This window comes from Centruroides sculpturatus, unplaced genomic scaffold, assembly GCF_000671375.1.
Source record: "Centruroides sculpturatus isolate CEXI.00-Female unplaced genomic scaffold, Cexi_2.0 scaffold595, whole genome shotgun sequence".
Classification (NCBI taxonomy): domain Eukaryota; kingdom Metazoa; phylum Arthropoda; class Arachnida; order Scorpiones; family Buthidae; genus Centruroides; species Centruroides sculpturatus.
In genome coordinates, this window is record NW_019384912.1 from 310,481 (window position 1) to 338,038 (window position 27,558).

At 27.6% G+C, this 27,558-nt stretch overlaps 1 protein-coding gene across 1 annotated transcript in view; it reads right to left on the reverse strand.

Moving 5' to 3' along the window:
- The window catches only part of LOC111631666 (mitogen-activated protein kinase kinase kinase 5-like), a 109,046-nt gene that overhangs the window by 70,154 nt on the left and 11,334 nt on the right, over nt 1-27,558 (reverse strand). Inside the window, exons 2-7 of the mRNA XM_023375964.1 lie at nt 21,783-21,910; nt 11,685-11,821; nt 9,300-9,476; nt 3,067-3,181; nt 1,063-1,070; nt 775-944 (exon numbers count right to left, since the gene is read on the reverse strand). Of these exons, the coding sequence (XP_023231732.1) occupies nt 775-944; nt 1,063-1,070; nt 3,067-3,181; nt 9,300-9,476; nt 11,685-11,768 (554 nt within the window). The 5' untranslated portion in view covers nt 11,769-11,821; nt 21,783-21,910. The remainder of the gene's footprint in view (nt 1-774; nt 945-1,062; nt 1,071-3,066; nt 3,182-9,299; nt 9,477-11,684; nt 11,822-21,782; nt 21,911-27,558) is intronic.

The following is a 27,558-nucleotide window of genomic DNA, read 5'->3' on the forward strand; positions in this document are numbered from 1 at the left end:
GCAATTTGACAAAATGCAACTGATATGAAATCAAATTGTTGAGGAAAGGTAATAAACAACTTTTTATTCAAATAGTCACTTATAAATTCATTATTACAGTTTGCAATATACTTTTAACAAGTTCAGAATCTGTAAAGTCTAAATTTTAATACAAGATTCTTTTAATAATAATTATTAAGGAATCATTTAATAACTTATTAACTTATTTCTATTTAGGAAATATTCTAATTAGTCATTCCTTAAAAAGTGGAGAAAAAAGATAGATATGAAATTATAACTGCCAGTTATTTTCTGTAATAAAAAATTATTTTATATTACTAAATTTTTAATTTTTATAAAAATTTATTATAATTTAATAATTTCATAAAATAAATTAAATATTAAACAAAAATTTTAAACTGAAATGTTTATATCAATCTGTAATTCCTTATTTCAGAATATATTCTCTCATCCTTTGCAGTGAGCAATGATGTAACTACTTGATATATTTAGCTTCTATACTCAATAATTTGCATAATTTTCAAATATGCAAGATAGTAGTTCATTTTAATCACATTATTTTCTAATTTTCTATTCATTTACAAAGTTTAATATATAATTATATATAAATCTCACAAGAAAGTAAAATATTCATTTTATATTTTTTAGCATCTTTTAGTGTGGTGTGTGTATATGTGAATTTCTATTTACAAAATTTGAATTATTACAAAACAATTTAATGTAATGTTATTTGAAACTTTATAATTACAGAAGTGAATAAAACAGATAACTTACTTTGACTGTAGTTCAACTTCTTGTAATAATTTCTTCAGTTTGCAACTCAAATGTTGTTTTGATTCGAGTACATCATCCGGAACCAATCGTAATCCAGCTGGATCAGTTACTACGCACATGCCAAGATCATTCAATTTATATGTTATTAGTGTATAGTTCTGGCATGACAACTGCAAAATAAAAAAATATATATTAATAATTTTTTTAAACAAATTTAATGATTAACTGATTAATTAGTTAATACAAGCACATCTTAGTCTAAATGCTAGCTATAATTGTGCCTAATACAGGCAAATCTGCCTACAATGAAAGTTGACCAATATTATTCTCCATCCCCAAAAATGGAAACAATACTATCTACATGCTACCCATTATAAATTATGGTAGGTAATCCTTGTGGGAATAGGCTGACACCTTATTGTGCTAAACAAAATTAACAATGACTTATTAAAGTATTATAAAAATAATTTTCTTGAAAAGAATAAGCAGGTCATTCAAATTATTATTAAATATAACAATTTTAATTAAGTATTTAATAAGTTCATCAAAAGATATTGTAATATTTTTTTTAAATGTTTCAAATTTTTAAATATAATACTTTAAAATATACAGTTTTAACAAATTTCAAAGAATTAACTTAATTGTGAAAAATTATTAATATCCATTATGTTCTTTTATATTAAAATTATAGAAAAAATTTAGTTTAAAATTTTCATTAATTTTTTTTCCTACTCTCAGATGTTTAATTTTTAAAAATAACTGTAATCAATTTACATTGTTTAGTGCTGTTTAAGACATGATAAAATGTGACCTCAGATTAAGAAAATAAATACAAACAGCACTCAATTTATGCCTGAGTTAAGTTCCTTTAGAAGAGGTTGTAAATCAAGGTAAAATGTCAGATTACATTGAGTTATAATAATGCTAGTAATTATTAACTAAAAGTCAAGTAATTTGGTCTAGAGATAGGCATTCGGCACCATCTCTTGACAAATTTAATAATTATAATTAAATTAATATTTTATAATTTAGAAGGTTTTGGAAAAAAATAATCAGCCCAAAAAGGGACTTGAATCCGTAACTCCCACATGCCATGCAAACATGTTACTAGTTTACACTACCCACACTTCCATCCAATCTTTACTTCCACAAATATTAATTCAGATATAACCATACACCAATTGTTTCACATTAAACTAAAAACCGGGTTATTGGATGTTTTATATTTGCATCCATTAACTTTTCACAATTTCATCAAGTTAATTTTAAGTTTACATGTATAATTTTTTTGAAAATTAAAAGAAGAAATACTTGCTTTAAGAGAAAGAGATGAAGTTGAATCAATATCATTATAAAGCAAAATATTCTGTGTCATATTAAAACTCTCTCGAACTCCCAAGTGATAGATTAAGGAACTTTTCTGATCCTATAAGAAAAATTTTTTAAATTGAAACTTATTAAATGAAAATTTATAAACCATTGTAGTAATTTCACTTTAAAATTTTTATTTTCCAACTATTAATTTATTTAATAAACCCAAATTTAATAAGTGTGAATTTAATTGAATTGCAATACATACAACTATTGAATCATCATTATTAATTCATTTACTAACTAATTATAATATAATTAATTTCTACTATTTAATGTAACATAAAATGTAAGGAAAATAATTACTAGGGAAATTATTCATTANTTAATTTTTTTTCCTACTCTCAGATGTTTAATTTTTAAAAATAACTGTAATCAATTTACATTGTTTAGTGCTGTTTAAGACATGATAAAATGTGACCTCAGATTAAGAAAATAAATACAAACAGCACTCAATTTATGCCTGAGTTAAGTTCCTTTAGAAGAGGTTGTAAATCAAGGTAAAATGTCAGATTACATTGAGTTATAATAATGCTAGTAATTATTAACTAAAAGTCAAGTAATTTGGTCTAGAGATAGGCATTCGGCACCATCTCTTGACAAATTTAATAATTATAATTAAATTAATATTTTATAATTTAGAAGGTTTTGGAAAAAAATAATCAGCCCAAAAAGGGACTTGAATCCGTAACTCCCACATGCCATGCAAACATGTTACTAGTTTACACTACCCACACTTCCATCCAATCTTTACTTCCACAAATATTAATTCAGATATAACCATACACCAATTGTTTCACATTAAACTAAAAACCGGGTTATTGGATGTTTTATATTTGCATCCATTAACTTTTCACAATTTCATCAAGTTAATTTTAAGTTTACATGTATAATTTTTTTGAAAATTAAAAGAAGAAATACTTGCTTTAAGAGAAAGAGATGAAGTTGAATCAATATCATTATAAAGCAAAATATTCTGTGTCATATTAAAACTCTCTCGAACTCCCAAGTGATAGATTAAGGAACTTTTCTGATCCTATAAGAAAAATTTTTTAAATTGAAACTTATTAAATGAAAATTTATAAACCATTGTAGTAATTTCACTTTAAAATTTTTATTTTCCAACTATTAATTTATTTAATAAACCCAAATTTAATAAGTGTGAATTTAATTGAATTGCAATACATACAACTATTGAATCATCATTATTAATTCATTTACTAACTAATTATAATATAATTAATTTCTACTATTTAATGTAACATAAAATGTAAGGAAAATAATTACTAGGGAAATTATTCATTAATTACATATACAGTTTTTAAACCATTTTAGACTCCCTCCCAATTGTGTACCATCAACCCCCCTATAACACTGTTTATAATTCCGTTTTATATGAAATCCACTTAGATTTTACAAATGCGCGAGCCGTTCACAGCCCAGCATACGTATTTGTAAAATCTAAGTGACATGTACAACATGGATTTCATATAAAATAGAATTATCAACAGTGTTATAGGGGGGGGGGGTCAACTGTACAATGAACTACTTTTTGGTAGATCTCCTCTGCTTTAATTACTTATACAATAGGTTTGTGGGTCTCATTATTAAAGAAATGACTTTAAAATGTTCTGCCACAATTTTCTGACAGTTTATTCACATGATTTGTAAGTAGGCTTACAAGAAACAAATCTGTATGCCAATAATACCAATAAAAAAGTCCAAATAGACAATGCTTTGATCTCTTTCCTGTCTATTGTGTATAATGATGTACTTTTAATAACCCCATTCTCCCCTTAAACTGTACACATAATTAATGGACAGTGCATAGTTAATTTCAGTTGAAATCAGATATATATAAAGATTAATATTGCCCAGTTCCCTTATTTCCAACTGTCAAGTGCCATGGCACAGTGGTTATCATCTCTGTCTATGAATCAAAAGATTTCTGGTTTGAACCTGCTCCATGGTGCATCAGTTTTTTTATGTTCACATTCTCAAAGTTCGAACATCAACATATGTTAATTTACGATCATTTGCATAATTCAAGAATGCTCCCTTATGCTACAAAACCACAAGCTATCAGAGAAGTTCAGTTTTTCTTGTACTGCATGCTGCAGAGTTAGTACCTTCTGTGGACTAATAAACATCTATTTATGTTCACCAATGACTCGTTATTGTTGCCACCTTTCCTCTACACAACAATATATAATCGTATATAATGATATGATATAATTATTAAAAAATCATAGATAAATTTTTAACATTTTATACACTTAATTGAAGAATACATTATGAAAAACAAAACTAGTGAAAAAATACTTTTATTATACTAAATAAATTGCAGTAGACCCCCCCCTGTAATGCAAGTTCCAATAACGTAGATTCCTATAACGCAGCAAAAAAATTGCGACAATATTCATATAAAGACGCTAAAAGGGACGCGTAAAATGCAGTAAAACGTCATCACCAACTCGTCATCACGGATGAGCAGCCGAACTACTTTCCGCCGTTCAGCACCACGCTATGGAGAGTTTAAACGAGTAAATTGAGTTTACTATCGTCTGTACAGTATTATATATAAATTATATATAAATTAGATACTGTACATATAATTATATATTAATTATATATAAATTAGGTACTGTATATATAATTATATATTAACTTATTGTAACTTGTATTTAATTATAATAATAATTAAATACGTAATTTCCGCCGTCGAGCGTGGCGCCGCGCTATGGAGATTTTAGGTACTAAGTTGAGTTTATTATCGTNAGCGCCATGCTACAGAGAGTTTAGGCGAGTAAGTTGTTTACTATCGTCTGTACAGTATGTAAATTAGGTACCGTAAGTCTAATACAGTACTCTAATTTTATACATTTCTTGTGAAAAAAACACTTCTTATTCAACGGCCATAAAAATTATTTATATTAACGATGTCTCCAAAGTTAAACGAAGTTTTCGCAAAAAAATAACATCAAAAATCGCAGCCGTAGTTTGGTGCGCTGGTCCGCGATGAAAACAAGCTTAAGCAATGGCAACATCGAACGGTGCATACTCGGTAATTAATCCTACAATTTTTTGTTTATAGCATAGTTTATACGGATTATTCCCAAAAAATTATACGTGTTTTGGAAATGTTAAGTCGAATTAGTCTAGAATCGATTAATTTTATGGAAGAAAACCTTTCAAACAGCCGTAGTCCGTAAACTTCACACGTGTCGGGCTGTGATTGGCTCACGTATTTAAGAATTCCTACAACGTGAAATTCGTATAACGAGGAACCTATCTCCGCGTTATAGGGGGGTCTACTGTAAATGCCAATAATTATAACTTTTAAAATCTAATTAATTAAACAAAAGACAGCATTTTCAATAATTTGGGTTTATAGTTTGTTAATTCATGTAAAAATGCAAAAAACTTAAAGATGAAAGATGATGTCATGCATATAATAATTTAGATTGAAAGAGCATCTTTGGTTTATGTATGTATCCAAATTAAACTTAATTAAATAATCAAGACACCTTGAACACTAATGAAAGATTGGAGAAAAACTAATTTTTTTACCTGGTTAATAAACCATCTTCAGACATAAACCTGATGACGACTACCTGAAGTGGCAAGTTTGACTTTTTTAATTAAACACAATAAGAAAATTCTATCTCATCTCACATATAATTCCAATTCATTTTTCTCCTTTGATAAATTCAAATTATTATCCTCAAGGAAGAAGGACAAGTTAGACCAATGGTGGAAAAATATCTAGCTCCATTACAAGATCAAGGAAAAAAAATACAAAAACAATCGCGCAAACATGTAGAAGAATATAAGCACCTAGTAGAGAGCAAAGAGGAATTAGTGAAAATACTACAATATGTAGCCTTAACAGATGAAGATAAATCTGTGCAGATTTTAGAGACTGTACCCCTCAAACTCCTAAAGTGTTTTTTGCACTGTGAAAGATATACTTCTTCATACCACCCAACAAGCAGAAAAACTGCAGTGACAAATTTTAAAATGCATTGATCTAATATCCTACTCATCCTTCTTCATGGGTGAATTGAAAAGTAATGCCTCCACGGTCATAAGTTTTATGATGACAGAAAAAATTGTGTCAAAATTGGTTTGGGATTTACCTTGATTCTCGATACACTCATCCATCTAGCAGTAATTCTTAGCAACATCATGTTTGCACACTGCAGACCTGAAAATGATAATCTACATGAACATGCAGTTAAAGAAATAAGCTGTTGGGTGTCTTGACAGCTTCCAAAAAAAAGGAAATATTGGTGAAAAGAAATTTGTCAATAACTCTTGCCTCCCTACAATACAGAAGGTGACGCCTTTCTCCACAAAACTATGACCAGTGACAAATTCTGAGTGCACCACTATGACCAAAACAAAATGTCAATTCATGGGAAATAGACATAAGGGTTCACCTCAACTAAATAAATTCAAAGCAATTTCCTCAATGTTTCCTGCTGAGAAAAAGTCATGTTACTGTTTTCTAGGATTGCAATTGCATCATTCAACCTGACTTCCTAGACCATGGCAAGAGTCAACTCAGAACAATACATTGTCACCCTAAGAAATCTGAAGCAACAGCTGCATAGGGTTCAACCTAAGAAGATAGCAATTCTCCATTATTATAATGATTGATCTCATATGAGCAAGCAAACATATACAACATTAGAGAAGCTTCAGTTCAATGACATTTTAGTCTATCCATCTTAAACCCCAGATCTTGTGCCTTGCAATTTTTTCTCGTTCCCAAAGGTTAAGGGGCATCTCAAGAACACAGTTTCTCTTCAGATGTGGAGTGATAGCAGAGGTATGGAAGTGGTTGCATGAGAAGACTTCCAACTTTTACAGGGATGAGTTTGTACAACTTGTCACACTTTGGCAAAAATATGTTGCTGTAAATGTAACTACGTGAAAAATGTGATTAGGTCATTGGATAGAGGACATTTTCAGCTATCCATTCATACTATATTTTCAAAATGTCTATTAATAAAAAACAGTTATGACTGTGGGACATTATTTTCAATATACAAGGGCTATTTTTTTCAAGCTCCAATGGTCCATAGAACAAAGACAAGTGTAAATAACAAAATGAATTTATTACCAAAAGTTAGGTATAAACATGGATACTTTTCAACATAATCACCATGAAGATTGAGGAATTTGTCATATCTGTGGACAAGCTTTTCCATCCCCTTGTCATAGAACAGTGCTGCCAGTGAATTGAGAAATAAATTCATTTTGTTATTTATACTTGTCTATACTTGTTATATTTCATGCACCATTGGAGCTTGAAGAAAAAACAGCCTATGTATCTTCATACAATGGGAAAAGGTTAGAATCATTAAGAGTCCACAACAAAAGAGAAGCCAAATATGCAAAGTAACTCAAAATATATATAGAAGCAAAAAATAAATGTATCAACAAAAAAATGCAACAAGCATTCTCAATACCTGAAAATTTATGATGGAAAATAACAGTACAGACAACTATGATTGAAAAATTAAAACACTGTACATTTGCACACCACTCATACCTACTCCAGCAAATTAAAATTTAATTGAAGTACAAATATTTTCAGCATTTGTATTTCATTAAATTTTCAATGTGCTGAAGCAAGTATGACTGATATACAGTGTTTTTAATCAACTGTTCCAGCTTTGAAAGTGTTTAGTTGGACAACTACAACAACTATGATTCAAATTAATTCAAAAGATGTCATCAGTATAGTCTTAAAAAAAACTAGAATGAATTAAATTCGATATATTCAAATGAAGTCTGAGGAAGGGTTATAAAAGACCCAAAAATGTTAGAAGAAAAGAAAATTAGTGCTGGAGTGAAAAAGTAGATAAGGTTTAAATTTTCTTAACAATTGAAAAAACTACTTGAAAAAGCTGAGCACAATTTCATTTAATGTAATTAAAAATATCATAATATATCAATAGTAAAAATATTGAAGAATACAAAAAATTTTTTGTCTTTACAATGTATCATTTCAGTCTTGCATAAAAAAAATTTTGTATTCTTCAATATATCTTTTACTACATAAATTACAGTCAGCCATTTTTAATGATACATTGATAACTGTAAAAATGTAACTAAAATCAAAGCAAATTTTAGTTATAAAACAGTTTAAACTGAAATAGATTTTCATTTTATTTGTTTTATTGTGATTAACATGTACAGGGTGGGAAAGAAAGTCACTTAATACTCCTGCTACAGAATATAGAATGTACGCAAAGTTAATTCTCTCATATCAGGAACACATTAGACAAAGGTAGAAACAGATTTGTGTGTGTTACATACACAGCTGCCATCAATATGGCGGCCATACTGAATGCAACTTCAAAACTGTAAATGGAAAGGGGGTCACATGTGACACATCATTTAGGGTCAGAATTTCATACAGAATTGATTGCTGGAAGATTTTATTGACTTACCTCGAACAGTTAGAGTTATGCACCTTTCATAATGTGCTTAATGTACATTCTTTGGGTACATTTTATATTCTGTAGCAGGGGTGTTAAGTGACTTTCTTTCCCATCCTGAATATGATATTTAATAAAAAAATAATCGATTAATATCTTAATTTTTGTGATTTATTTAGTCTTTTCCATACAACTCTCTTATTTGCTTCTTCAAACTCAAGCTTTGAAATGATCAAAGGAAATCAAAACAATTCAAAAGTATAATCAAAATTTGAAGAATCAAATTCAAACTATGCTTTGCTAAGTGTAGGAACAGCCACAAGAATGCAGCCCAATTTTATTTCTTAGAATTTGTATGCTACAAATATAATCTGTTATTAGTAATCTGGTATCATTATTCAATTTTATTTGTTCTTTTTAACTTTTAATGAGACATTTAGTCAAAAGTGATTTTTCTTTAAAAGGTTTTGCTCTGAAAAAAGGCAGTATGAATTAGATGTGTGTAAAGAATGTCCTTTATTAATGTGCTAAATTTGAAACAAGATTTTGTATACATATTTCAGAAAATATGTGTATTTTTTTCAACTATTAATATAATGCTACATACTGAAAAGGTTTACAGAATATTGTGTTAATATTTAATTTATTTTCTCTCTAAATAAAATTATTTTAAAAAGCCCAATTTAAAACTTTTTAACATACCGTAATTGAAATATCAACAATCAGTACATCAGCATTATAAAATAAATCTAACACATTTCCTTCACAAAATTCCAATTTTTGATATTGAATATGCTGTAATGAAGCTCCGATCGCATGGCACACTTTCTGAATTTCTTCATATGCTGCTTGACGTTGTTTCAAATTTTCAGTAATAACCTTAAAAAAAATCATATCTTATTAATAATTAAGAACATAACACACATTTGTCTTGCTAACTTTAATTTGCCAACTACTATAATTGTTTTTATTGGTAGAATTTTACATAAGTGGTTAAATAAATTAAAATTCTTTCATTAATTATAAATTTGATGATTTTGTACTAATTTTAAAAGAATAAAACTGTTAAAATAAATACTCTCAAACTAATATATTGCCATTTTCTATTCTTTATACATAGAAACCAAATAAGAAACTATAAATCTCAAAAATGTTTTATGAAAAATGTAAAACTGATTACTATATCTTGAAAATTTAAGTCAAATAAATTGTTTCATTTAAATAATTCATAAAGAGTTAAATGAGAAATGATCCTGTAATTTTTGTATATCAGATAAGCACTCTACTATTAATGCTATCCTGATTTTGGGAGGAAAAGATCACATCTAGTTCTATCAGATTTAGTTACATTATATAACTATATGAATGGAGATATCTAAATTTTTCTGATGTTAATTTTAAAATTAAAAACACTCCTTAAAATAAAGGATGACAACTAGATGGGTCCTGCAAGAAGAACAAGTTACTTCTAAACGCTTTAAAAATTAGAATTTTAAGATATAATCCTCTAAAGTCATTTTTAATTCTTGGCTATGTTCCAAAATATTTAAACATTGTTCTTTTTGATAAACAATCTGATAATGAGATTTTGTCTCATAAAACAGGAATAAAAGACTAATTAAATAACAACTAAAACACAACTAAACCTTTAAACCAGCAAATTTATTTCATCTATCTTAAACAATTATCTTTAAGTTTGAAAACAAAATTCTATACAGCAGTGGTGTGCTGTTTACGGAAGCTGTGGAAGCACTGCTTCCCTTGTATTTTCTAAAATATAAATACATATTACATGATTATTTTCATATTTTAACATACTTTGAATTAATTAAAATTAATATTTTATAACTGCATTATGTACTGTACCTTATTACAAATTTCTATACATGCGAAAAAAAATGATAAGATTGCTATTGTATATTCAAATATAAATTCATATATGGCACACAACTGCTATACAGATATTATATTCCAGAACACACAAAATTTAAAAATAAGCTTGCACAAAATTATGAAATTAAAAAGTCAGTGAATAATTATTATAAATTTGAAAAAAGGTATACATGTATACATTCTTATATTTATAATCTTAGAGTGTAAAATGTTCACACTCTTAAATGTAATGTCTATATCAGAGTTGAAGAAACTTCTTTTAATCAGATAGACCAGTGTTTTTCAACCTGGGGGTCGCGACCCACAGGGGGTCGCAAAGCCTTACACGGGGTCGTGAGTAAAAGAAAAAGACAAGCATTTGTAGGTCCTACACTACAATAAAAAAAAAACTACAATTTCAGTGAGAAGGCTGTGCCTGTTTATTTTACAGTACAATTGGTTTTTCGATCAATATTTAGGTCTCAACAGAAAGAAAATTAAATACGTAGTTTTTAAAATCACTGATATAGTTTTAATATGGCCCTGGGGGGTCGCCAGAATTTTTTAACTTGTAAAGGGGTCGCAGATTCAAGAAGGTTGAAAAACACTGAGATAAACAAAACACATTTTCAGAATATTTCAAACTACATTTGCATTGCCTATTGCCTGAGTGAGTGTGAGTGTGTTTGTGTGTGCATGTGCATTCACTACATATGCAAAAGATGCTTTATAACAAATAATAAAAACAAACATTAAACAATATTATATTAGTTGTCCACAAACTAGTTTTTATTTAATTTTCTGAAAAACAAGAAATACAGACCAGATGCCCAAAAACTTATTTTTATATCATTTTATATTTTTTCAAAACAGGCACAAAAGGCCTCAACAAGTGGAGGGAGAACTTTTGATTTTAAATCTGAAGACAGCTGTTTGAACTTATCAAAAGTATTTGTTTTTGAAATTAACCTGCTGGTTTAAAAAATTATTCCTTTTTGAACGGTCTCATGAAAGTTTATATACTCACTTCCTATTGGCTTCTTTATTTTAAAGTGTGTCTTTAGACTTGAATATTTGAATATGAGGAATGGTCAGAAAATCAACTTCACTTTTATTTTAATATTACAAATGTTTCTTAAGTGTCTGACTTATTTGCAAAAGAGCAATAAATTATTTTATCTGGGTTCCACATCATTAGCAGAAACGTTAACTCACCAAATCAAGCAGGCACACCACATCCATTTTGGAAGGAGAATGAGAATGATGGCTGGAAACAGATTTTACGTCAGCATCACTCATAATTACATGATTTATATGAAATTACTTTATATCACTTCCGGAATCATTTACATCTGAAAAGAATGTTAAAACTTAAATTTAAAAGAAAAAACAATCACAAAAATAGAAATATCAATATAATTTTTCTAATAAATATAGTAATAAATATTTGATTCTTCAATGTCATTGTCAGTTAACCAAGATATACATTTTTTATAAGAGTGGTTAAAATTTGTTTGGAATTATATTATGTTATATTATTATTCATGTATTCAAATTTGAATCATAAATATATACATACAGATATTTAAAATCAGTTTTAGTTGTTCTTAGAATTTTTAATATGTATCTCAGTTAACTGGCCTTTCATCCACTTTATATTTAAAATTAATTAATTACGCAAATTATATTATTAAATAAGATATTAATAAACAATCTTATCATAAAAATAAGCTAAACTTCAATACACTAACTGAATTACAATGCCAAATGCTGTGATATGCAGAACTTGATACACTGGAAAACTTTTAATTTCCAAAAAAAGACCATAATCTATACTATTATTATAAAGAGTTTGTAAGTTTGTATGTATGGGTAATCTCCGAAACTACTCATCCGATTTCAAAAATTCTTTCACCAATATTTAGAATGGAAGTTCAGGGTGGACATAGGCTATATATTATTCCATTAAACATTCATATAAATTAAAAGATATATCTAGGGTTAAGGCTTTTATGTCCAACAGATGGCGCTACGAGTACGACGCCCTAAGTTTGCTTTTCTGTGAGGCATTATGCTTTTCTGTGAGGATGAACTAAAGCAGATCATCTTCTATCTATCTATATAAATAAAAATGTAATGTTCGTTTGTTCCTACCTATTCCTTTGAAATTTTGACAGAACTCTGCATTCGAATACACACGTTTTTATATACTTTTTTTATATATTACGTTTTTATATACTGTAATATAAGTGTCGAAATTCCCCCCCACTGGGGGAGATGGACAGGATTAAGGCTTACCGTAAAGAACTCTGCTTCTATTTATACTATTTTAGATGCGGTTTTTTACATTTTTGATTGCTTTTTAATAGGGTATGTCAACAGAATGTACATTAAGAAGGGATTTTTCAAAAAATTCCCCCATGGGGGAAGTGTTATACATTTATAATAGATACATTTTGAGCCACAACAATGNCACATTGAAATTGTTGAAGTTTACAAGGCTAATAGACACATTGGGTTCTTGATGTTGACTCACTATCCACGTCATGGAAATTATTGTACAAAATATAGCTTTAAATATTTTGTTGCATATTGTTTTTTAATGTTAACAACCAACACATGCTATTGTTTTATTTTATTTTACTTTTTAAAGTTAAATTTTTACTTTTATTATTGTGTTTTAAAGTTAAATTTAATTTGTATGTGTTCTATGTATTTTTTAATTTAATTTGTTTTGTTATGTTCAACAACTGATGAAGATCCATTAACCGGGTCGAAAATGTTTGCTTTCATTAAATTGTATCTGCTGGAGTAATTTAAGGTGTTAAGTTTGTTTATTTATAATAATAATATTTAATATAAGTTTATATACATATATAAAAATCTCACAATACAACACAATTGAAAGTCATTTAAAAAAAAATGACCTCAAATTTTATTTCTCTAAATGCATAAATCAGAACTTTGAATTTTTTTTCACGAACTGTGCCAAAGTTACATTTGTGCCAAATGTAAAGTTTTTAGCTTGTTTGAAAGTAAGAACTAATTTAGGTAAGTGTGACGAGTATGCTTTTTATGCTAATAAAAGAAATTCTGTAGAGAGAATTAATTACATGAATATTTTTAATATCTGAAAGCTTTCTAATATATGTTTGAGTGTAAACTTCACAGATGAAATGTTAATGATAAAAATCAGCCAAGTAATTGTACTCCTTTTTTTTCTTTTTTTTTCAAAGATGAGTGTCTTTTTTATTGTGTTGTCCTATTTCAGATTTTTTTTTATTTGTGATGTAAATTTATTATAATGAGCTATCAAGGCAAACCTAATATGGCATATTTTTTTGTGTACTGACTATAATTTTTATTTATATTTACATTTTATTATGTATTATAAAATGATTTAATTTTCTTGTAGTAAGCTATATTTAACATAAGCAAAATTCTGTGTTATTTCAGTTCTTTCAGTTCATTTTTAGAGGGTAATAATATTGAAAAAATAAAATATGAACAGAATTAAATATGATTAAAGTTGAATTTTTTTTGTTTTTTCTTTCTTTTTGTGAATTTTATCTACTGAGGATGGAATGAAGAAACCCTAAAGTAGAAATGATGTTTGCTGTTTACTGTTCTTTGACTCTAATATGGCAGATGTTTCTGTATTAAAGTTTTGGAATGTTGATGAATATTCTATTATTAAACTGTAGTTGTGAGTTTTCATCACCATGCCCTGAATATAGTCAGATGATAATATAATGATAAGACTTGTCCAGCCCTGGTATATACATGAAGGAGCCATTTATTGAAACTATACTTTATATAACTTATATGTATTCCTGTATATTTAATTACACTAATTAAATGTATAGTAGCCATAGTAGATGGTCTGAAAGAGCTACACCTGGCTTGTGTTCCACAGTTTGGGCCACCATGGTTATATACTATCCAAATGTAAGCAAGTTACGTATTGTTGGCCTGGTTCACAAACTTCTTATCTTCGAATTGTATGTATTTGAGATTATTGTACTAGCATAATCAAAATGGTGTGACACATCATCTTTACAGTTGCAAAACTTGTGTTTCTGGTGCATATGATTTTAGAGAGGTAAAAATTCATTGCCACAAATATAGTACTCTCAAAAACCAGTTTTTAATGCCTTCTGTAAAGTAGGTATTTTGGTTGTTATGAGGTTTGTGAACTGGGCTGACAATATCTGTGCTGCTGAGTTTTATACCTCCATATACTCTACTCTCTACTGTGCATAATGTGTATATTACTTGAATATATTTAGTTAATATATTACTACTACTATGCTACAATAGTAATGTTTATATATATATATATATCTGATCTGTTGCATTCTTATTTATGAAGTAACAAATTAGAAATAATTATATATATAATTATTTCTAATTTGTTACTTCATAAATAAGAATGCAACAGATCAGATATATATATATATAAACATTACTATTGTAGCATAGTAGTAGTAATATATTAACTAAATATATTCAAGTAATATACACATTATGCACAGTAGAGAGTAGAGTATATGGAGGTATAAAACTCAGCAGCACAGATATTGTCAGCCCAGTTCACAAACCTCATAACAACCAAAATACCTACTTTACAGAAGGCATTAAAAACTGGTTTTTGAGAGTACTATATTTGTGGCAATGAATTTTTACCTCTCTAAAATCATATGCACCAGAAACACAAGTTTTGCAACTGTAAAGATGATGTGTCACACCATTTTGATTATGCTAGTACAATAATCTCAAATACATACAATTCGAAGATAAGAAGTTTGTGAACCAGGCCAACAATACGTAACTTGCTTACATTTGGATAGTATATAACCATGGTGGCCCAAACTGTGGAACACAAGCCAGGTGTAGCTCTTTCAGACCATCTACTATGGCTACTATACATTTAATTAGTGTAATTAAATATACAGGAATACATATAAGTTATATAAAGTATAGTTTCAATAAATGGCTCCTTCATGTATATACCAGGGCTGGACAAGTCTTATCATTATATTATCATCTGACTATATTCAGGGCATGGTGATGAAAACTCACAACTACAGTTTAATAATAGAATATTCATCAACATTCCAAAACTTTAATACAGAAACATCTGCCATATTAGAGTCAAAGAACAGTAAACAGCAAACATCATTTCTACTTTAGGGTTTCTTCATTCCATCCTCAGTAGATAAAATTCACAAAAAGAAAGAAAAAACAAAAAAAATTCAACTTTAATCATATTTAATTCTGTTCATATTTTATTTTTTCAATATTATTACCCTCTAAAAATGAACTGAAAGAACTGAAATAACACAGAATTTTGCTTATGTTAAATATAGCTTACTACAAGAAAATTAAATCATTTTATAATACATAATAAAATGTAAATATAAATAAAAATTATAGTCAGTACACAAAAAAATATGCCATATTAGGTTTGCCTTGATAGCTCATTATAATAAATTTACATCACAAATAAAAAAAAATCTGAAATAGGACAACACAATAAAAAAGACACTCATCTTTGAAAAAAAAAGAAAAAAAAGGAGTACAATTACTTGGCTGATTTTTATCATTAACATTTCATCTGTGAAGTTTACACTCAAACATATATTAGAAAGCTTTCAGATATTAAAAATATTCATGTAATTAATTCTCTCTACAGAATTTCTTTTATTAGCATAAAAAGCATACTCGTCACACTTACCTAAATTAGTTCTTACTTTCAAACAAGCTAAAAACTTTACATTTGGCACAAATGTAACTTTGGCACAGTTCGTGAAAAAAAATTCAAAGTTCTGATTTATGCATTTAGAGAAATAAAATTTGAGGTCATTTTTTTTTAAATGACTTTCAATTGTGTTGTATTGTGAGATTTTTATATATGTATATAAACTTATATTAAATATTATTATTATAAATAAACAAACTTAACACCTTAAATTACTCCAGCAGATACAATTTAATGAAAGCAAACATTTTCGACCCGGTTAATGGATCTTCATCAGTTGTTGAACATAACAAAACAAATTAAATTAAAAAATACATAGAACACATACAAATTAAATTTAACTTTAAAACACAATAATAAAAGTAAAAATTTAACTTTAAAAAGTAAAACAAAATAAAACAATAGCATGTGTTGGTTGTTAACATTAAAAAACAATATGCAACAAAATATTTAAAGCTATATTTTGTACAATAATTTCCATGACGTGGATAGTGAGTCGACATCAAGAACCCAATGTGTCTATTAGCCTTGTAAACTTCAACAATTTCAATGTGCTGCTAGATTGTTTTAGGTATAATCATAGTGTCGTCCCAAGACTTCCATTACTGAATGCCAACAGTGCAATGTTGCTTAGACTTTTTGTTCATCACATATTCATTGCTCCTTAACTCTATTGCTAAGGTTCCACATGGTAGCGCCAACATACAATTAGCAATGACGATAGTGCCAACAATTGAAAGAATCTTGCATAGCTGTGTCTTTGTATAAAAGGTTGAATGCAATAGGAATGTGTCTAAAGGCTGGGCTCAGATTGTTCTGGTCTGCAATTTATTTACCTAAAATAGGATTAATAGTTTTCTTTTGTCAATCACAAATCACTCCCTAAACCAAGTATAAAAAACAAACTAATTGAAAATGTAGAAAACATTGTATGCACAGTTGTCACGATTAGAAACAGTTAGGCTGCAGTGCTTAGATACAGTGCCGTGGCTACAGTTTCAATCTGAATCGTTTGAAAGGGGCCAGAAAGAATGATGATGATGGCAGGATGCTTTCACAAAAAAAAAACTTGAAAAACAACAAGTAAGACTGACCCAAAAAAAGTACTGGAGAAATCTATATCTTGCAGTAGATAAGCATGGCCAATTTTAATGATAATGATGACTTATTAAAATTAATTGTATGTATTTTACACATAATAAACTGATAATAACTGTACTAACTTTAAAAAATAAATTCAAATAAACAAAACTTACTTCCATGGATAAAACAAAAATACAAATTGGAAACTTTTCTGAACATTCATCTACTCTTTAATTTAAACATTCCATTTATATATTACATCAAGAAAAAGTAGAGAAAATGACTTTTTATTGGTTCCTACTCCTGTATGTTGTTCAAAATATCACAAAAATTAATTATAAATTTAATTAAGATGCCTCAATGTCCTTTTTCTTACTAAATTATAAATTTATTTTTTTCATGATGACAAGATTAAACTTTATATTATTTATTCACAATGGCACCATAAGGAGATTTTAAATGGATTATGAACAATAAATTTTATTTTCAAGTTACATATACTAACACAGGTTACACAACAAATTACTAGAATTTAATATCAACCAAAACATTTTTAGATTATTTACGTCAGCTCAACTCACTCCTCTTGAGGTCATTTATGATGTTAATCTGAATATTTAGAATGCCAAAACTAGTGAATTCTTGGGATAAATCCAAATGAAATGAAAATGAAAGCATAAAACATGAAAAATAAAATATCTGTAGCAAAAATAAGTTTAATGTAGCTTATGATTTTAATTATTACATAATAAATTTATTTTTTTTTCAATGAAAGAATGATTTTATAATATTTAGTAGTTTAATTTATTTTATGATAAAAAAAAAACAGTAAAAAAATGTAAAAACAAATGAGGAAAATTGGTCACATTTTAATTAGATTACATACTTGTTTCTTCTAGTTCTATGTCATGACTTGGTGCATTTATCGAAACTTGACAAATAATTGGGAATTATTTGCCAAGTGTCGATAAATGCACCAAGTCGTGACATAGAACTAGAAGAAACAAGAAAAAGAAGACACGGTTTCGACAAATAACTAGATTACATACATTAAGATTACCTTCCATGAGTTTAAGAATTTAATTAATAAAATCCAATAACAATAATCTAAAGATGGGCTAACAAAATTATTTTTCAGCTGTTTTTTCAACATTGCACATTATTTAAATAAAATAATGTTTTCAACATCTTAAAAGTTTAATTATTTTAATTAACTATAATCTATTGTTTCATCAATGAAATAAATCTAATATAAACATTCATTTACAAATTTATCTGTTGATACCTTTCTAAAAAGCTAATTCATCATTCGGCATTGGAGTACATTCGTGTTGACAAACAAGGACGCATCCTTCCAGCTTTGTTTGAGTCTTTGTTTATTTATGATGGCTTTTTACTTAAATAAAACAGACTATAGTGATACAGACAAAGTTTTCTGACTGCACGGTAGCTGAATAAATATTGTTTGGCTAAATATATTCTAAACAGTATGTGTGTGTTGACTTGAATGTGAGAACTTTTACATTTATAAGTTTATAAAATGTACAAAATTTAAAAGTTTTTAATGTTTTATTCACAGATTTTTAGGAATATATAAATATTTAAAACAATAAAAATTCAAATGATTATAATCCCAGTTGATTGTGGAATATATTTAAGTTAAATTCCATTGCTCAATCTATTATAAGTTTGAAAACCTTGAATTTTTATTTTTAAAGAAAAACATTACAAGAAAAACATTTCAATTTTATGATATTTTTAAATAAAAATGCACATTATAAACAGCATATATGTAGTTAAAGAAATGGACACATTTATCAACAGATCACATACATGAATCACAAAATCCAGCAAGAAAGCAGAATGAATGTTAATTTAATTATAGTTTTATTTTTTGAGATTTTTCAGATTTAAGTTGTCAAAATTTATATAATCAAGAGACATTCAAGTATTATATAAGCATAATTTCTGTCATTTTTTATACCTTCTTTTTTCCTATGTACTTGTATAATCATTGCATTGACACTTCTAAATTATTGATATTTAAGATCTTTCCATGCTTATTACAATAAAGAAATACACTAGATCCATTTTTACATGATAAGGACATTAATATTTAAAATTTGATAATAAAATAAGAAACAAAAATAGATTGTTATAAATCAGAAAACTGGTATTAACTCTCAATTATAAATGAAGACAAGATGGCTAAGATGGTAAAGAAGTCAGTATACATCTCAGAGTTTGGTGATGTACTCAAATTTTCACAGGCAGTTTGATTCAGATATGTTGGATCTCATTCCTCACTGCTCAGCCATCTCCTACTGTGGGTCTGGCCAAACTAATGAAGGGCATAAATTATTGATTCAATCCTTATACATAGTAATAAGATTATCTTTCATCCCTTTCTCTCTCAAATGCTCACTTATAACTTGAACCATTATTTAAGTAATATATTTCATCCTCACAACTTCTGACAGGTTGAGAAAGTCCAACATGTCTGAAGTATACATAAAATTAACTTTCTTATAAAACTTTTTATTCTAAAACAGAATTAAAGAAAACTATACTATATATAAAATATCTAAAAAGTTTATTCTAAAACTAAAAATGTCTATATAAAAATAGAATATTCAAATACATATTTTTAATTACCTGTAAGAGAATATCTAAAAGTACATGATGTTATGTGACTAATTATATACATACATGTTTATCACTAAAGTTTAAAAATTAAATAAAATCTGTTTTATCATGGAGTTATCTATTTATATACTATCTTAATAGATATAATATAGAATTATACTTTGATATGATGTTTGTACCAAAACAAAGTTTCGATAAGATGCAATTATTCTGTAAAACCTTTAAACAGAGAAAATTTGTTTACAAAGTATGAAGAAAAATAGAAAAAACACACATTATAATTTTTGTAGTGTGTAAACGTTTTTAAATTGCTTTAAGTAAATTCAGCAACTGAATTCAATTTATTAAATATACAAGATCACCTCTTGGTTCTCTTTGAGCAGGAGAAAAAATTATATAAACACACATACACAAAATGGTCTAAAAGTCGGTTAACTGAAATTTTTAGAACAGTTGAAACTGGCCTATTAAAAGCAACTGAATTACAAGTGAGCAATTATTTATTGCAACATTGTCATAATGCCAGGCTGCAATTTTTAATCATATTTTTAATTTATTTAATTTAAAGTATTATGCTCTCCACCTCAAATTAGTAGCATCTTCCCCCTGTACTGTACATCATACTGTTCTTGTTAGCAATAGTCATGCCAATCATCTATTAACTCCTTTCAGGGGAAAGTTTTTGAACTGAAATAATGTAACTTCCAATATGCATCAGAAGTTCGTATATAGTTAATCAAAACTTCCTGTCCCTAAACTTTCCATATCTGGTGTTGACTTCATCAATCTAACACTGTTCTTGAAGTTATGGAAAGACAGACAAACAGCAATAGAAATTTATGTCTACAATTTTTTTCAAATTGCAGCACAACGATAATTTGTAGCTGTTCCAAACCAATTTTAACATTATTAAAATAATTTTAGAAATATATTTCAATTAAGTGATTTTTTGGATCATCATGTATACCTATATTAATCTTAAAAATAAGCATCAAAAAAGGTAAATACAGAGTTATCTTAATTCTTTTGAGTCTTTTCAACTCATCTTTACAGATTTTAACAGAAATGAATTGGATTAAATAACAACATTGCATGGAGCATTGATGTTGTGTGGGCGAGCAGAATGAACTGGATGCTATAGTTACAAGATCATAGCCATAATCTATCATCTGTTAGACAATACCTAAGTAAATAAATACTGTATAAGGCTAATTCACCATAATGTAGTGGAACACCGTTAAATAAATATGGATTATTGAAAGAAAAGGTATATTATCATTTCTGTTTAACTTTTTAAATTGGTCCCTTCAAAAACTTAACTGAATTATACTGTATTTAATATTTTGTAATTAAATTATTTTCTTCTTGTAACTATAGTAACAAATTCATTATACTTGCCCACTCCCACAGTAACTGCATTAAATTTAATATATTTTTGTTAGCCTCACAAAGATGAGTTTGAAAGATTCAAAGTACTAAAATGCTTTTTCTAGTGCCTTAATATTTACTTTCCGTCGTTAAAACATCATTTCTGAAGTTATATTACTTGTAGAGTAAGTCTTTAATTAAAACTGGTTAATGAAATAAAGACAATTATGGTGTGCACAGCAAAAGAGTAGACATGAGTCAGCATGAGCTGGAAGTGTCTATGTCAGATAAATGAATAGAAGGAAACATGTCACTACCCCTTGGGAGTTGATACATGGATCTTATCTTTCAGCTGTTTTGTTTTTCACATCTCTAAAATGTTTTATATCATTTTTATCATAAACACTAATTTTTTCCAAATTTTATTACTTACTTTTAATTCGTATGTTACTCACATGTTAATCACATGCCTTCTTCTGTTCCTTTCATCTGACATAGACCCTTCCTGCTCAGGCTGACTTGCGTCTAGTCTTTTACAGCACAGACTATAGTAGATGTTTTTGAGATAGGTGAGTATGCACACCTGCAAAAGGATAAGGTAAATTCAATGTTGAAAATAACAAAAGCTTTTTATGTTATAGAAGGGAAATTGAATAAACATAAATTGATTTTCATTAGAAATATATTTTAATAAGAAGTTGTAACAAATTATAAAAATTCATTCAGAGAGAATCTTTATTATCAGACATTTCTTGAACCTCAACATTAAAAATATCAATAAGAAAATTATTGGAAGTACAGTGAAACCTTGCTTAACAAGAACCTCGCATAACGAGCAAAACAAATTGTAAAAAAATGAATAAAANAATCTTATCATAAAAATAAGCTAAACTTCAATACACTAACTGAATTACAATGCCAAATGCTGTGATATGCAGAACTTGATACACTGGAAAACTTTTAATTTCCAAAAAAAGACCATAATCTATACTATTATTATAAAGAGTTTGTAAGTTTGTATGTATGGGTAATCTCCGAAACTACTCATCCGATTTCAAAAATTCTTTCACCAATATTTAGAATGGAAGTTCAGGGTGGACATAGGCTATATATTATTCCATTAAACATTCATATAAATTAAAAGATATATCTAGGGTTAAGGCTTTTATGTCCAACAGATGGCGCTACGAGTACGACGCCCTAAGTTTGCTTTTCTGTGAGGCATTATGCTTTTCTGTGAGGATGAACTAAAGCAGATCATCTTCTATCTATCTATATAAATAAAAATGTAATGTTCGTTTGTTCCTACCTATTCCTTTGAAATTTTGACAGAACTCTGCATTCGAATACACACGTTTTTATATACTGTAATATAAGTGTCGAAATTCCCCCCCACTGGGGGAGATGGACAGGATTAAGGCTTACCGTAAAGAACTCTGCTTCTATTTATACTATTTTAGATGCGGTTTTTTACATTTTTGATTGCTTTTTAATAGGGTATGTCAACAGAATGTACATTAAGAAGGGATTTTTCAAAAAATTCCCCCATGGGGGAAGTGTTATACATTTATAATAGATATATTTTGAGCCACAACAATGCGTGGCAGGGTCAGCTAGTCTATTATAAGGAAATGCAACTTCTGACACCTAAATTTTAATATCAATCACGTGCAACTCTCTCAATACATTAATTAGCAATTTTTTTTCTGTAATGTTCTAGTTGCATGTAGATGATCTAGCATGTAAGATAAAATTTAAAAAAACTCAATATTTTCAAGTAATAAACAATATGGTACAACACAAATTAAACACAAAAGTATCTTATATTATTAATTAATAAAATTGTTTAATGACTGAATAATTTTTTTAAGACACTCTGTAAATTAACAATCGAAAACAAATAAAATTCAGTCATACTTAAAGAAGTTTATCATTTATTTAATGTTTTGGAAATGTTTTACATTCAGAAGACTGTTACTTCTGAAAATGGCACTCAAAACCTCTGCTATGCAATAATAATGTTATGAAAGTATGTCCGAGCTTTGTATACTTTAATGATAAAAAAAATAAACAAACTCTTTGGAAATAGCAACAAGAATTATACAAATGCAACTCTTTTATTAAAGATTATAAAAGATTTATATAACAACACAATTTAACGCACTATGAAAAGTTATAAAAGAGTGCAATTACTGCAATTTTCCAAACCTATATGTGAGTCAAGGGATAGAAGTTCTTAGAAATCTTTCTACAATCTAAAAATAAATTATTGGATGCACTTTTAAGATAATTTCACATAAAAAGATCATAAAATTCTTCATTCTTAACTTAAATTTTCAACCAAAGCCTTAAATATTTAAATGTAATATAAAGTCCAACTATGTATATGGTAATCTGATATACTTTGACTTCTTAAACTATATAATTAAGATAACTAAAAATCTCTCTTTAAACTGTACAAGTCCAATTTATTATGAAATATTAAAGATGATGCAAGCTGAGAAAAAAATTTACAGTGTTACTAACATTTACAAATATTAATGTCACCTTTAACTTCATCTTCAGACATAGAATGTATGCATTTCACTTTCGATAAAATGTTTTATAGAGATGTGCTTAAATTCAATCATCTTATATCCAAAGATGGAGCTAAAGCTTTGAAAAGTGTCAGAATAATGTGCTTTACTATTGGCATTCTATCACTTCTAAGTACATAATGTTCGTCTCCAGGAATGTTACATGAAAAGAACATAGTTGCCAAGTTAATGAAACCTTTAAACTTCAGAACCACTATATCTTGTTCATCTTATATTAAGTAATCACAATGATGTTACTAGGTCTTGTTCTACACTTAAAAATATCAACTGTTCTTTTGCTAGTAACTAATTTAACCTTGTTCTACACTATCTCTACACAATTAATAATCATTGTAAATATCTCTTATATAATATACAATAGCACAGTTTAATTTACTGTATATGATAACTGAAAGAGAAAATTGCACTTCCTTCTTTAGAAGGTTATTGAGTAATTCAAAAATAGTAGTATCGTTCAAGGTTTAACTGGTTAGAATATATTAGATTCTTTTTGATATTTGAAATGCCAAAGTCAATAGTATTTTAACAAACTTATCACTTTAACTGAATATTCTTTTGAAATAAAAATCAATTTGTGAATAAGTCAACTTTCAAACTAAAACAATTATTATTCAAAATAACTTTTATTTTAAACCTAAACATTTCAAAACTTTAGTTTTGATGCACTATTAAGCAATTTTACTCTACTGTTAAATGATAGGTTGAATGACATTAACGTAGGTTAGAGGTTCCATTAAATCTAGATGCATATTTATGAAGGTAAGAAGACCTGTTTTACAAGTTAGAAACTATATATATATTATATATATCAAGCTTATTTACATAATAAATACTTTATGTAAACTTTTATACACTTTTCAAGTTTGTTTACAAAATAATCAGAAGTTTTAGATATTTCATCTAACTGAAACAAGTTATATAAAAATTTTTTAATTAAGTTTAAAACCCATTTATTTGCAAACAAGCCTTTCTTTATGTATCTGATCTGTTGCATTCTTATTTATGAAGTAACAAATTAGAAATAATTATATATATAATTATTTCTAATTTGTTACTTCATAAATAAGAATGCAACAGATCAGATACATAAAGAAAGGCTTGTTTGCAAATAAATGGGTTTTAAACTTAATTAAAAAATTTTTATATAACTTGTTTCAGTTAGATGAAATATCTAAAACTTCTGATTATTTTGTAAACAAACTTGAAAAGTGTATAAAAGTTTACATAAAGTATTTATTATGTAAATAAGCTTGATATATATAATATATATATAGTTTCTAACTTGTAAAACAGGTCTTCTTACCTTCATAAATATGCATCTAGATTTAATGGAACCTCTAACCTACGTTAATGTCATTCAACCTATCATTTAACAGTAGAGTAAAATTGCTTAATAGTGCATCAAAACTAAAGTTTTGAAATGTTTAGGTTTAAAATAAAAGTTATTTTGAATAATAATTGTTTTAGTTTGAAAGTTGACTTATTCACAAATTGATTTTTATTTCAAAAGAATATTCAGTTAAAGTGATAAGTTTGTTAAAATACTATTGACTTTGGCATTTCAAATATCAAAAAGAATCTAATATATTCTAACCAGTTAAACCTTGAACGATACTACTATTTTTGAATTACTCAATAACCTTCTAAAGAAGGAAGTGCAATTTTCTCTTTCAGTTATCATATACAGTAAATTAAACTGTGCTATTGTATATTATATAAGAGATATTTACAATGATTATTAATTGTGTAGAGATAGTGTAGAACAAGGTTAAATTAGTTACTAGCAAAAGAACAGTTGATATTTTTAAGTGTAGAACAAGACCTAGTAACATCATTGTGATTACTTAATATAAGATGAACAAGATATAGTGGTTCTGAAGTTTAAAGGTTTCATTAACTTGGCAACTATGTTCTTTTCATGTAACATTCCTGGAGACGAACATTATGTACTTAGAAGTGATAGAATGCCAATAGTAAAGCACATTATTCTGACACTTTTCAAAGCTTTAGCTCCATCTTTGGATATAAGATGATTGAATTTAAGCACATCTCTATAAAACATTTTATCGAAAGTGAAATGCATACATTCTATGTCTGAAGATGAAGTTAAAGGTGACATTAATATTTGTAAATGTTAGTAACACTGTAAATTTTTTTCTCAGCTTGCATCATCTTTAATATTTCATAATAAATTGGACTTGTACAGTTTAAAGAGAGATTTTTAGTTATCTTAATTATATAGTTTAAGAAGTCAAAGTATATCAGATTACCATATACATAGTTGGACTTTATATTACATTTAAATATTTAAGGCTTTGGTTGAAAATTTAAGTTAAGAATGAAGAATTTTATGATCTTTTTATGTGAAATTATCTTAAAAGTGCATCCAATAATTTATTTTTAGATTGTAGAAAGATTTCTAAGAACTTCTATCCCTTGACTCACATATAGGTTTGGAAAATTGCAGTAATTGCACTCTTTTATAACTTTTCATAGTGCGTTAAATTGTGTTGTTATATAAATCTTTTATAATCTTTAATAAAAGAGTTGCATTTGTATAATTCTTGTTGCTATTTCCAAAGAGTTTGTTTATTTTTTTTATCATTAAAGTATACAAAGCTCGGACATACTTTCATAACATTATTATTGCATAGCAGAGGTTTTGAGTGCCATTTTCAGAAGTAACAGTCTTCTGAATGTAAAACATTTCCAAAACATTAAATAAATGATAAACTTCTTTAAGTATGACTGAATTTTATTTGTTTTCGATTGTTAATTTACAGAGTGTCTTAAAAAAATTATTCAGTCATTAAACAATTTTATTAATTAATAATATAAGATACTTTTGTGTTTAATTTGTGTTGTACCATATTGTTTATTACTTGAAAATATTGAGTTTTTTTAAATTTTATCTTACATGCTAGATCATCTACATGCAACTAGAACATTACAGAAAAAAAATTGCTAATTAATGTATTGAGAGAGTTGCACGTGATTGATATTAAAATTTAGGTGTCAGAAGTTGCATTTCCTTATAATAGACTAGCTGACCCTGCCACACATTGTTGTGGCTCAAAATATATCTATTATAAATGTATAACACTTCCCCCATGGGGGAATTTTTTGAAAAATCCCTTCTTAATGTACATTCTGTTGACATACCCTATTAAAAAGCAATCAAAAATGTAAAAAACCGCATCTAAAATAGTATAAATAGAAGCAGAGTTCTTTACGGTAAGCCTTAATCCTGTCCATCTCCCCCAGTGGGGGGGAATTTCGACACTTATATTACAGTATATAAAAACGTGTGTATTCGAATGCAGAGTTCTGTCAAAATTTCAAAGGAATAGGTAGGAACAAACGAACATTACATTTTTATTTATATAGATAGATAGAAGATGATCTGCTTTAGTTCATCCTCACAGAAAAGCATAATGCCTCACAGAAAAGCAAACTTAGGGCGTCGTACTCGTAGCGCCATCTGTTGGACATAAAAGCCTTAACCCTAGATATATCTTTTAATTTATATGAATGTTTAATGGAATAATATATAGCCTATGTCCACCCTGAACTTCCATTCTAAATATTGGTGAAAGAATTTTTGAAATCGGATGAGTAGTTTCGGAGATTACCT